General features: G+C 31.6%; 1 protein-coding gene and 1 pseudogene across 1 annotated transcript; both read right to left on the minus strand.

Annotated features, from left to right (window-relative positions):
- Positions 1–4,935: 4,935 nt before the first annotated feature.
- LOC132049959 (wall-associated receptor kinase 5-like) lies at positions 4,936–9,148 on the minus strand. Its single transcript, XM_059440948.1, has 3 exons — positions 8,982–9,148; positions 6,307–6,564; positions 4,936–6,204 (listed from the first exon to the last, which is right to left on the minus strand). The coding sequence occupies exon 3, from the start codon at positions 6,033–6,035 to the stop codon at positions 5,268–5,270; it is 768 nt and encodes a 255-aa protein (XP_059296931.1). The 5' UTR covers positions 6,036–6,204; positions 6,307–6,564; positions 8,982–9,148; the 3' UTR covers positions 4,936–5,267.
- On the minus strand, positions 8,956–10,912 carry LOC132048737 (wall-associated receptor kinase 2-like; annotated as a pseudogene).
- Positions 10,913–13,957: the final 3,045 nt, after the last annotated feature.

A 13,957-nucleotide genomic window follows, 5' to 3' on the forward strand; every position in this document is an offset into this window, starting at 1 on the left:
ATCAATAAGAAATTATGGGAGAATGAAAAACGTTTGATGCCATAAAAGATCAAAAATGATTTTTTAGCATCTAATAAATAATATTATAGCAGAAAAGAAGAATCTGGATAGCTATGTTTAAAGACTTTTGAGTTCTTTAAAATAAGGCACATACAAAAAATAATGTTCATAAAAAATAGGATTATTAATTACTTATAGTAAATGATATTTATAATTAATAACGGTAAATAATAATCCGATATAATAATAAATACCGTAACTTTTATGGTGGAATAGGAAAAGTAAGTAGGTGTATTAGAATAACTATAGTGCAAGAGGAAAAGTTAAGTAAGACTTTCCGAATTTCTAATATAAGCTACACATAAATTGATGTCGCAATCAAATTAAAACTACCAAAAGTGGGAGGCTTTTATTTAGATATATTTTTCTGGTTTTTATATATTTATTTGTGGAGCTTTTTCATATGTGTGTGTGTGTGTGAGTTTTTGACAGTATTAAGAAAAATTCTTTTATATCTAGATTAATTTAAAAGAAAACTGTTTCGTGATTTTTTTAATCTCTAACCGCGCAAAGCGCGGATAAATTGACTAGTAATGAATAAGGTAAATTAGTCAAATTCATGCAAAAGACAACATGACAAGTAAAATGAGTTAAATCGAGAATATTTACCAAAAATTAAAAAATAGTAGTTCTTTCGTTTAAATAGAAAATCAAATTTCTTCTTTGTTTCGTTTTAAACATGTAAAATTAATTTAACAATATGAATTAGAATCATCCAAATCAAAATTTGAAAAAAAATAATAAGTATTTTACACCTTTAAATTAATTGAATTAAAACTGAAAGTATCACCTGATGCTTAAATATTGCTATTGTTTTATCTAAAAGAGAGGAAAATAGTATCCTTTTAAACAAGTCTTCTCTTTTAAAAATTATTAATAAATTTTTGCAGACTTTGTATTCATAGCAAACACTAATATAATAAAGTTTTGAATACGGAGCAAAAACTACAATGTTATATTAATCGTGTTTATCAAATTTTTACTTTGTTTCGTATTAAACATGTAAAATAAATTTAACAATTTGAATTAGAATTATCCAAATCAAAATTTGATAAAAAATAATAAGTATTTTACACCTTTAAATTAATCGAATTAAAATTGAAAGTATCAACTGATGCTTAAACAGTGTTATTGTTTTATCTCAAAGAGAGGAAAATAGTTTCCTTTTAAACAAGTCTTCACTTTTAAAAAGTATTAATAAATTTTTGCAGCCTTTGTATTCGTAGCAAACACTAATATAATAAAGTTTTGGATACGGAGCACAAACTACAATCTTATATTAATCGTGTTTTGAACATAGTGTGTGTGTGTATATATATATATATATATGCATAAAAACAGTGCAAAGTAATAATGTCAAAAAAAAAGTGCATCCCATATTAAAAATCAAGCAATATTTGTGTAATTTTCAAAGTATCCCATTAAGTCAATAATGATGGATTCATTGTCGCATGCGTATCAACCCATTAGTGGAGCAAATAAAATTATTGTACAAGAAAAATATGGACCCTATATTATTGTTTTTCTTCAAAAGGTTAAGTAGCCAAATCATACAATTTTCTTTCTTTTTTTATATTAGCCTGAGATCTAATCTAGATATTGAACTGTTGTATTTGCTATTCCACCATGTCATTTATTTTTTATGTTTACTAAAATAAATATGCTTACTAAAATAAATATACTTAAAATATTTATATTTTAAAATAAGATAGAATTTAATTACTTTTTCATTTTTATTCTTACTCTAATAAATGTGAAAAGAGATTAATGTCGCAAAAGAAAAATAATATCAAATGAAAATCAAATAATGAATAAGGTAAATTAGTCAAATTTTAATTTTAATTTTAATTGACGTTTCCTTAAAAAACCATGCAAAAGACAACATGACAAGTAAAATGAGCTAAACCGAGATATTTACTAAAAATAAAAAAATAGTATTTCTCCGGTTAAATAGAAAATCAAATTTCTACTTTATTTCGTTTTAAACATGTAAAATTAATTTAATAATTTGAATTAGAATTATCCAAATCAAAATTTGATAAAAATAAATAAGTATTTTACACCTTTAAATTAATCGAATTAAAATTTAAAGTATCAAATGATGCTTAAACATTGCTATTATTTTATCTCAAAGAGAGGAAAATAGTTTCCTTTTAAACAAGTTTTCTCTTTTAAAAAGTATTAATAAATTTTTGCCAACTTTGTATTCATAGCAAACACTAATATAATAAAGTTTTAGATATGGAACACAAACTAAAATATTATGCATATATATATATATATATATATATTATCACTACCCTAACACACCTACATATATATAAATACACTATAATTTAAAATGTTGGACCCGTGCGCATACGCCGTCTAGTTTAAGAAAAAAGACTAGCTAGCAAGTAAATATTCCTCCGGTGACTACTTCCAAAGAGGACTGGGTACAGAAGAATAGTCGTTTCCACGCACCAAACATCATTTTAAGTTAGCTGTTCTTGCTGGGCCAAGAAAATTGATACATCTAACCAATTGAACTTGAGTGAAGGAAACGACACACAAGTAATAATTTGTCCACGCAACTAATTCCTAATACTCAGGATTGCGGTGGAGTGATAGTTACTCCTTTATCCTTAATCAGAGATTTTGGGTTTGAACCTTGGGTATGGAGTTGTATTTGTTAGGGAGGGCTTTACCCCCAATTCGGGACTTCGATTAGAATTCGGATTTAGTCGGGCCCAATACGTCTGAATCCGAAACTCTAAAACCGGTAGGAACCAAAAAAAAAAAAAAAAAAAACTTTCAATCTTCTCCCCCCCCCCCCTCCCCCCACACCCCCCTTTCCAAATTGTTTCTCATATTTGCATCCTTTACTTATTTCTTGTTCCAGGCCAAGTCAAAATCATTTGCTCGCTGAAAATGAAATATAAAAATGACCAGAGGACTACATAGCACCACTTATTTTCCTACTAGTATATGGGAACGTGCGTTGCACGTTAATTCCAAAATATATAGTAGAAAATTATATTGCAACACGATAAATTTTAAACGGTACTCACAAACTTTAATCTTTCTTTGAGCAATAAAATAGAAATCAAAACATACAAAAAGTAACAACAAGTAATTTGAAAATCAAAAACCTATAAACTTGATGTGCTTTAGTTATGTAGTACCTTAATTTAAGAGAAATATATGCTTGAGCATACGTAAATAACATGCATATAACAAAAATACTTATCTCATAAAAATTAACAATTATGTATGAACGTTGAAAATCAAATTGATATCTACTTTTAATCATATTGTGACAAACCCAACTTTTCAAGTCATGAGTCAATTGTCATTTGCCTGAAACACATGAATATTAAAAAAATAAAAAAAATAATACATTATAGGTTCCCAATTTATATATATCGTTTTCACAAATTCCATTGATAATTTTTCACATCGCCAATCAAAAGAATAACAAACTTACAATGGATCATCAACTGATAAAACTTCATTGTATCTCTTTGTCTTCGCTTTTCTTCATCTTTCTTTTTCTCCGTTTTTGTCGGTGAGTTGTATTCACTTGTAGGGAATTATAATGTTTGCTTGCCTCGGAAGATTGGTCACTGATTGCCATGGATGTAGTGAGAAATTAGCTAGAAATCTATATTCTTATTCTTTGCGAAAGACTTCTATTTATTAGAGAATTTAGTTAATTACCATCTCAACTTCTACAAAATGATTTTTCTTGACAAATCAAACAGATAATAAATTAACTACATAACAACTTACATAAAAATATATCATTGCGTGTTAGAGAAAATAATTTTACTACCTGAAAACAACACCACTTGAAAAAAATTATTCCCGAGTTGCTTCATTCTTGCATCATCAACTACGAAAATTTAAAGCAAAGACCTTAACTACACTCGTAATAAATAAAGAAAATAATAAACTCATAGACAAAAAGAAGAGATACATATATATATAGCAGTGGAAGGAGGGCTCTCTATACATATATTATGACTCTTCATTACCCTCCACCTATACTACAACTCTTCATTACCCAAGTCTATTACTCCACAACTCTTCGGCCAATTTGCAGACTTGGAACTTGGAAGATGAAAGCATCTCAATGAATACACATTTAATTATATTTTGCAATAATTATTGGAAGTAATTCCAAGTCCAAAAACGTTACAGACTACCCTAATAAATGCCTGGCAGATACAGGGAATTCACCCCCACACCAATGACTTCCCATTTTATATATATATATATATATATATATATATATATATATATATATATATTTACTCTTTAGTACAAAAATATAGGAGTAGTATTTGAATGAAGGATAAAAATGTCGTTTAACTTTTGATGGACATTTTCGTAATTCAATTTTACACTTAGGATCTTCCACTTTTATAATAAAATGATTTAACATGCAAGTTGCAGGTTTGGCTCCTCTCTGTTTACTCAAGTTCTTACTTGGATGAATGACACATATCTCCTTTTAAAATGTTGTAAATCGTACTGTATTGTTTTGATGAATACAACATTTAGATAGATTACATCGTTTTTCATTGCTCTATTACCAATATCCACTGTAGGCCAACTTCATTTTCAAATCGGAAGTATGACAGAACAGATATACTAGTACTATATATTCACCTGAGAATATTACAATTCCAAGTATACAAGAAAGAATCAAAACTTTAAGTTCCCCTGTTAAGAATGTTAGCCATCAACAATTTGAAGAATAAACCTATAAGAAATGTAGGGTACAATAGAGAGCAATCATAAAAAGTATGATAAAGAATAAAATATGATTATTAGAGGTGATAAAAATAAGTAAGACAAAATGAGAAAATAAACAAGGTAACCACGCGATAACACCAAATCGGTCATTATATGAAATGAGACTTTTCGTCGTTACGTAACAATGGATTTAACGATACGATACAATAAAATTAATGTAACAATCAAAACAAACATTGTATTTAAACTAACAACACAATACAATACAATACAATACAATACAATACAATACAATACAATACAATACAATACAATACAATACAATACAATACAATACAATACAATACAATACAATACAGTAGGTAACAACAATCCAAACAAGCTGTAAAAGAAGAAAAAGAGAACCGCTGAAAGCAAAGGAAAATCTAAATTGAGAAGAAAAACGATAGGAACCTACATTAGAACATTCAATATGGAAGAACACATAGGGAGAGGATATTAAGAGGCAAATCTAATGCTATTATTATTGTCAAAAAAAAAAAAAAATCTAATGCCTTTATTAGTGGCCTAGATTTTGGATCAACTTGGACTGTATTTAGGATGCATGATAGGAGACCTATACAATTCGGGGTATTTCCATAGGAGTTAATTGGAAATGTGTAAAGATCTGATAATTCATCCTGATCATTCTCTTCCTGTCCATGTTGATGATTAGACCAAGAGATTCCAGTTAACTTCTTCAATCCTTCAAGTTCAATAGCCACTTCCTTCATTGTAGGCCTATCTTCTCCGTGCAGCTGAAGACAGTTCTTCACCAGCTCAGCCATCTTTTGGAGTTGCTCAACACTTCCTTGCCGCAAAACACAACGATCAATAATATTAAACAAGCTATTATTATTCATGGACAAAATAAAATAATCGGCCAAATTCTTGTCCTGTTCGTTTCTAGCTCTAACAATAGGTTTCAACCCTATCAAAAGTTCTGCCAGAACCACTCCAAAGCGGTAAATGTCACTTTTCTCTATCAATTGACTTGTGCGGAAATATTCAAGATCCAAGTACCCTGATGTCCCTAGAACTGACGTAGCCAAATGTGTTTGATCCAAAGGAATTAACCTTGAAGCTCCAAAAAAGCTTTTCACTGTGTAAACACTATTCAACAATATGTTGGCGGACTTAACGTCCCTAGGAATTATAGGCATGGATGCAAATGAATGAAGGTAAGCAAGTGTCATAGTTATCTCTCAGAATCCTCAAACGATTTTGCCAAGTTAACCAACCCGCTCCACGTTGGTTGTGAATGTGCTCGTAAAGAGTTCCCTCAGAGACATACTCATAAACCAATAAAGGAACTTCATCTTCCAAACAACATCCAAAGAGCCTCACCACATTTCGATGGTTGATCTGAGTGAGAATAAGCACCTCATTGGTAAACTGCTAAATTTGACTCTCGTCCACAATTCTAGATTTTTTTAATGGCAACTATGCAATTATCACGTGGTACACCTCTATATACAATCCCGTAGCCACCCCGACCAAGAATTCTGTCATTGGCATAATTGTTTGTAGCTTTCTTCAGCTCCTCTGAGGTAAATATTTTTGTTGCTTTCACACTTCCTTCATTAGTGGAGATTCTATGTTTCAATAGCAAACCACCATTTTGTGTGAAGAATTTCTCCTTGATTTTGATCAATTTTCTTTTCTTGATGCTGAAATAGAGCCAAGCTATCCCAACCACCGGAGATAAAGCCAATTCCGGGCCGCCTGAATAATTAGTGGAATTTATTTTTTATTGTTTACTTCAACAGGTGTCAAGTGGGCGGCCGCCTTAACCGGCCGTCAAACCCGCCACCGGCCCCCGCCTTAAGCCACTAAGGGTGTAGGGTGGGCTAGGGGGTTTTATTAGGGGACCGGGTAGGACAAGGTGGACGACCCCCCGGCCGACCACCCAGTTCTGGGTGATGGCCAGGGGCACCGCCCGCCCACTTCAAATTATAAAAAAAAAAAAAAAAAGATAAGTACTACATTTATTACTAATAATAAGTATTTTAAAAACATTGTATCCCAATAAAATAGTTGTAGTTATAATTGTGGGATTCTTAAAATTTTGGAAGCAAATATATAAAATATTTATTAATTATTCAAACCATAGTTAGAATCTTACTTTAGTTAATTAAAACTTAACCAGTAATTTTAACTCATGTAATGTGCCTCTTATTCAAGTAAGAACTTGGGGAAAATGGAGACAATGAAAATGGAGAGGAGTCGGATCCGTTAATATTTAATTGCTACTAAATGAAAACTAAAGGCTCACTAAGCCTTTGAATTTCTTTTCAAATTTGTGTTATAATTTTATTTATAATTTTATTTACAAGAATAATAATCATGCGGTCAAAATAGAACTATAAATGTAATTGTGTAAAACTAATCCTACACAAGCAAAGAACTCCAAGATAAATTTATCAAGGAGGGACAAACATTGATCGGCTTCAAAAGCAACAAGACATTATAATAGGGTTGACAAAATCGTTGAAATGACAAGCTATGAAATTGCCGATACGTGAAATAAATCAAATACCCCTTTAAGTTACTATCTTGCCGTTGGCTTACACAAGTTCAAAAATATTTCAATAGGTTATACGGTATATAATAATATAAACTATTATATATATATAATAATATATTAATAAAATCTTATTAGTTTCAAATATTTTATATATAATAATAATTAAATATTTTTTAGCGTATTGAAATGTCTCCGCCGATGATGGAGAGGTGACAATCTGCACATGACATTAGGACTTAGGATCAGATGAGATAATTAAATTAAGAACTTTGGTTTAGTATCAAAACTCATGTGCATTGTTCCCATTTAGTTGCCTTTTTAGATGAGTAGGAAATTTAGAGAAAGAGGAGAGTAGGGAATTGTAAGATAATATGGAGAAGAATGAATGGTATTTATAGATTGAAAATAGGGCCAAAGTATAATTTAAGGAACTTGATGGTTAAAATAAAGTTGACAACAACAGATTTTAAAGCATCAAACTTAATAAATTTTAGTATTAGAATTTTTTTAAAAATAATTAAAATCGGCTCGGCCCACTAACTAAAACTCACCCGCCCCACTAACTAAAACCCGACCCGGCCCACTAACGGCCCGGTTAGCCGAAGAGGTGTAGCCCCTATCCGAGGTGGGCCGGGCCGACACCCTTTCCTCTCAAGCTCCGCCCCCAGCCCGCCCACTTAACTTACGGCCCGGCCCGACCCGGCCCTTGTGGCCCACGTTTAAATGGCCCGGCCCGGCCCACTAGACACCCTTACTTCAACTAGATCAAAAGTACAGGTTACTATTGAATGCATATGCTAATAAATTGGTGTTCCTAGTTCCTATTTCAAACATACGAAAGCATGTTCTTGGGATTTTTGGAAAAAAATTGAGTAGAAGCATGTTCTTGGGATTTTTGGAAAAAAATTGAGTAGATCTTGTTCTTAGATCATAATCATCATATATACCAAAAATTTGGAGGTCTTTCAATTCTTAATAAAAAATACAAGTAATACGGGAAAACAATTTAAAAAGTATTGCTTTGCCATATGTGCACTAGAAAAAAATTGGAATTAGCTATGAACTTCGTCCCAAAATCGTTCGTAGCTAACAAACGTTTTTTTGATAATCTGTCACTAAATAGGATTGGTGATTGAGTTTGCTGTGTAGCTACAGAATTTGTCCGTTGCTAATTCTTGTTTTTAGTAGTGGTGGTGTGTGTATGATGAACTATCTATAAGAGAAACATGTATTTCAAATTTTGGTTAGCAAAAAGAGTTTAAAATAGAACTCCAAGCTCGCCAGTCGTTTCTAGCATGGAAAATAATATTCCTTATCGCTCAATTTACGTGATAATCTTTTTAGTTATCCTAAAGAAAGAATGACATTTTATATATTTAGAAATCATTTAACTTTAAATTTATTATTTTACCCTTAATGAGATTAATTATAGCTATTATTTTACCCTCGATGAGATTAATTATAGCCACACAAACATCTATATATAGTTAAGACCACAAATTTCAAAAAATGAATTTCCTTCCTAAAACTATGTGCCCACTAAAACAACATCACATAAAATGGAAGGGAGGGAGTATTAGTCTTTGTGGTTATGAAAGTTTTTCAAGATATTTACCTAGAGAGAACTTGATCCATAGGAAATTAGAGGAGGGGGCAATACAACCACGACCATCCTTTTTACCATCACCGGTATATCCCTTAGGACAAGAACAATTATAACTCCCCGCGATGTTTATGCAGGTCCTTTCACATGAACTGGTACTTGGATCAGCACATTCATCAATATCTGGCAAAACCAAATATGTAGATCACATTATATCAAAGTAGGGTTAACAAAAGTAGCCCATAAAGATAGGGAAGATATTACCCGCTCAACCCTCTCAAATTTGGGCGGGTCACTAGCTCATCCATTTGTCAACTACTAATTTGACCCGTTCAATTCAGCCATCTAAAATGAGGGTTGTGTGGCCCAAATTCATCCATGAGAAATTTTGTCATAATATCTTTAAAAAAGTAATAATTTTTTGTTTGGTATGTTATATATAACTATAATAAATGAAAAAAGTTGTTTAGGCACTCAAACAAATAATAAGACTACAAATAAAGAAATTAATACTTGGTAAATCATCGGGCCAGGTTAGCTCATTTAATTTAAGAATTTTCAATTGTTCATTTATTAACTCAACCTATTTTGACCCGTCCGAATCAGCTCAACCTGCCTATTTGAGTAAAACAAATAGAGTGCTCATAAAGCAGTTTTCACTTCGCATAAAATGCTTCCTTTGATTTTTTTTTTTTTTAATGAAAATTAAACAATTTAAATATCATACTGATGGAAAAAGGGTCACATTTGCTCTTGTACATGCGAAATTGAGTAACTTCTTTTTCTATTAAATATTATCGTTGCTGTTAGAAGAAAGTCTTGTTTTGCCATTGACCTCTTACAAAGCTTCCGTCCGCCCCACCACACCCGAGTAGTTTTTAAAATATAGTTTTTAGTAAATAGTTTCTATTCACAAATCAAACACTGAATTTTAGAAACATATTTTCTGTGAAACATATTTCCAAAGATTTTTTTGTGCGTGTAGTGGTGGAAGTGGGGTGGGGAGAATCGTCCTACCTTGACGGCCACGAGTGAGATATGGATTGCCCTGAAAACCTGGCTTACAGCTGCAGCGGTAGCCACCACAGCCAGTGTCTGAATCAACAATTTCCATTTCCTTTGCAAGCATAACCCTTGCTTACTAAAGCTTGCATGCAAGTATGAGTGCTGACAGCCCAGTCCAGGACAATGGGAACACTGGCCTTTGTCCTGCTTAAAAAATTCCAATCCTTTAGATCATCAACACCTCCGAAATTGAAGCTATCTGCCTCGCCCAGAAATGCATACGCGCATGGACTAAGCGACCAAACATTGCTGCGGTTTCCTACGATAGACATGGTTGTGTTATGGAATTTCAAGCCCGTAATTGAAATTCCCGTAATTATATGTCTCAGCTGGCAGCAGCCTTTGCCCATACACCCTCTTTCCATGATATCATTCCCGTTCGTACAGCTGGTGTTGCAGCTATAGCCAAGGTTATTAGACCCCGTCGTGGTTGCGTATTCATCGGAACCCACTACGGTAAAGCTGTTCAGCGGCGAGAAACTATACGGCTCTTTTAAAAATATGGTCGGAGCGATTGATTCATTAAGCATAGTTCCGTCGGAGTTGTAACATCTCGAGCTGATGGAATTGGCGATGCGCAATTCAGCATCGGAGATGTCATACACCATAATGTTACTTCCTATGTGGGGTTTCTCAGAGCCATCATTAGATTTGCTGCAGTTCATCGCGAACTCTGAATTCAAGACTGAGCCAATTCCAGATGGGTATGGAACCGTAACGTTTCCACACTGCTTAGGACATTTTGTGACACGGGCACCTTTAGTGATGCTGTAGGTTCTATTAGTGTTGATTTGGGCCGTGGCTAATGTCAGTAGTAGCACGCAAGCATAAAAACAAGCAATTTGGTAAGAAAGCAAATTCATTTGTATTAGGTCCATAGTTTTTGAGAAAACAATGCCAATTCTAGTTATGATTTTCATATTTATAAGGGAAAATGCAAAGACTGGGGTCAATCAAGCCTAAGGAGGCCAGGTCATAATGAAACCTGCCTTAAGCACTATAGAGTCAAGTTTGATGAACATTAATTAACTGGTAGATTCGGAAACCAATTAAAGCCACCACTTTTTACGAGTCTTGCTAATTTGTCATCTAGCTACTACTCTTTAAATTTAGTTGTACTGAAATAAGGAAGAAGAAATAGAAGAGTAAGTCGTAGCAGCCAGGGTTGGTTATCAAGCTAAGGTCAAGTAGTATTATGCATTCTTGCTTCATCTTTTAACTGTTATAGTTAAATTATTAGTTTCACATAAATAATGAGTATGAGTAGCGGTGTTCATGGTTTGGTAAAAAATCGATCTACATCGAAACACCGAGCCAAATCTATTAAGTAAATCAATATTTGTTTAAATTCTAAAAAATCGTTAATATTTGGCTTGATTTGATTTTATTAAAAAAAAATGAACAAAAAATCGAATAAAACCTACAAATTGTATACACAACGTTTATGTTTATATATAAAAATATATTAATTTTTATATAAATTTTTAATATTGTATATGCTTTTTCATTAAAATTTAACTTTAACATTAATTTTATCTCTAATAGGCGGGTCATTCGCACAAATGCCCCTATTTCGGAGCGGCCTTTAATTTTTGCCCCTCAAATTTGTGACCTTTAATATTTGTCCTTCAGCATTTATGGCGTGGTATAATTTAGATTTCGCAAGACATAGTTTACATTTAACTTCAAAGATATGTATATAACATCTACACAAATTATGCCGGACAAGACAAACTTTCAACACTCAACATAATTTGAAAATGCATAATTTTAAATTTCGCAAGGCATAGTTTATGTTTAAATTCAGAATATATATAGCATAACATCCACATAAACTTTGTCGGACAAGACAACTTTCAGCGCTCAACATAATCTAAAAAAATACTACAGAACTTATGTTGCATCACTTAATTCTTACAGAATTATGCGAGCGAGGCAAAAGTTTAATTTTCTTAGATAAATGTTACAGAAATTATGTCCTGCGAAGTAGGTCTAGATATTTTCATTAAACTAGACTTAAGTATACGTGCGTTGCACGTGTGCATCCCGTGAATCAATAAATAAATATAAGAACAATCAATAAATAACTAATATAATTGAAATAAATGCAATTGTCTAAAAACAATCAATAAATAATTAGTATAATTAAAATAAATTCAATATTTATTGAACATGCAAATAATGTGAATTTAGTTAAACTAATTATATGTTAATTATTTGTAACTATAGATATTTTAGTATATGAGAGACAAATACATTATGTTGTCGTATCTCACATAATATCTTTGGATAACGTCGTTCTTAGCATATGTTACGTTACCTTAGCTGATGATAATTTTTAATGGGATTATTTTTTCGATGACATTAAATATAGCACACTGTCAAACAATAGCTAATGTGGACTGTATTTGCGGCCGTATATTTTTCCACATGGACAACTATATTGCAGTTTCAAGGGGAATATCAATGTCAATTACAAGAGTTTGATCATGATAGAGTAGCCAAATTGACAAAAAGGATCATACACCAAGGATATCGTCTACAAAAAGATGTCGCTCAAATACATTAACATAACATGTCATTATATCATAAAATAAAATATCTATAACTACAAATACTACTAACCCAATAAAATCTTCATCTTAGCAAGATACCCATTTACTAAAGTGAATTTTAAATTGATAACCATATAATAGACATTGTAACAAAAATAGCAACATTTTAATAATAATATAGAATTTTCTATCAAGAATACAATCATTTATCAATACTAACTTGTATAACAAATTAAGAGTATACAATATTTACCTCAAATCACAAGCAAGTTTGCCTCTGCAATTGTCGACTGTATCAAGATTTCATGTTAAAAATATGGAGTATGGCCCTTCTTCTTATAGGAGTGTTAATCTCCTTTCTAATCTAAATTATTTTGGTTACTTGATTTATATAAGGTAAAATTTAGTCAATTCTAAAGTTCTAAATATTAGGACTCCTGAGCTAGTTCAATAAGAAAAGAATTTAATAATCAAAATTTTAGTTGATTTCAAAGTCCTGAATATTAAGAGGGCAAATTGAATTTTATTATTTGTTATCAATATTGAAAAACATATAATTGGTCTAAATTCTTAATATTAGTTCATCCCAAATTTTAAATTTAGTCTTACATTTTTACCTGAACTGTATAATGACTTTTTTGATAACAGACAAAGATTTTTCTTTTCTTTTTCTGTTTTTAAGAAAAAATACGCAAGTTTTCAATCAGGTAGAAGTGTGCCCCTTGACAACGTTTCCGAAACCACTAGGAAAGGACAAAATCAAAACACGTCCTCTTCTTTTTATTCTTCTGCTACGTTATTCTTTCCCCTATTGTATTTTTTTTTATCATTTATATATAATTTATTAAGTGTAAGATGTATAAAATGTAAAATTCTAATGATTTTGAAGAGATTTATATAGGTAACACTTTAAAGATTCTAAAGTTCTAAATGTTAGGACTTTCAACATAATTCAAATAAGGAACGATGTAATAAGAAATAAATTAGTTGATTCGAAAGTTCTAAATATTAAGAAAATAATTAAATAAAAATTTTACCTAATGTGAAATCAATTTTTAGAAGGTTAAAAGGGCAAACAACATTAGGACTTCTAAATCAATTAAATTTTGAGTGAATCCCACTTTACCCCCTAACATTTAAGGGTTGGGAAATGTCACGACCTATTTTCACTAAGTCGTGCGGGCACCTACCTTTCCCACCTCGATAGGCGAACCCTTATTCCAACAATCAAAAATATATAAATAAAGCGGAAGAAGATAAAATAACGTAAGTCTCACGATAATAATATAAAGAAATATAGAAATAATGAGAATCCAACCCCAAATATCGGTCATTCGCCATACAAGAAAGATTCAACTAAATACTATG

Source organism: Lycium ferocissimum, chromosome 3 (genome assembly GCF_029784015.1).
Source record: "Lycium ferocissimum isolate CSIRO_LF1 chromosome 3, AGI_CSIRO_Lferr_CH_V1, whole genome shotgun sequence".
NCBI classification, from domain to species: Eukaryota; Viridiplantae; Streptophyta; class Magnoliopsida; order Solanales; family Solanaceae; genus Lycium; species Lycium ferocissimum.

Coding starts and splice junctions, on each gene's coding strand:
- LOC132049959 (XM_059440948.1), bottom strand. CDS start 6,035: ATGACACTTGCTTACCTTCATTCATTTGCATCCATGCCTATAATTCCT.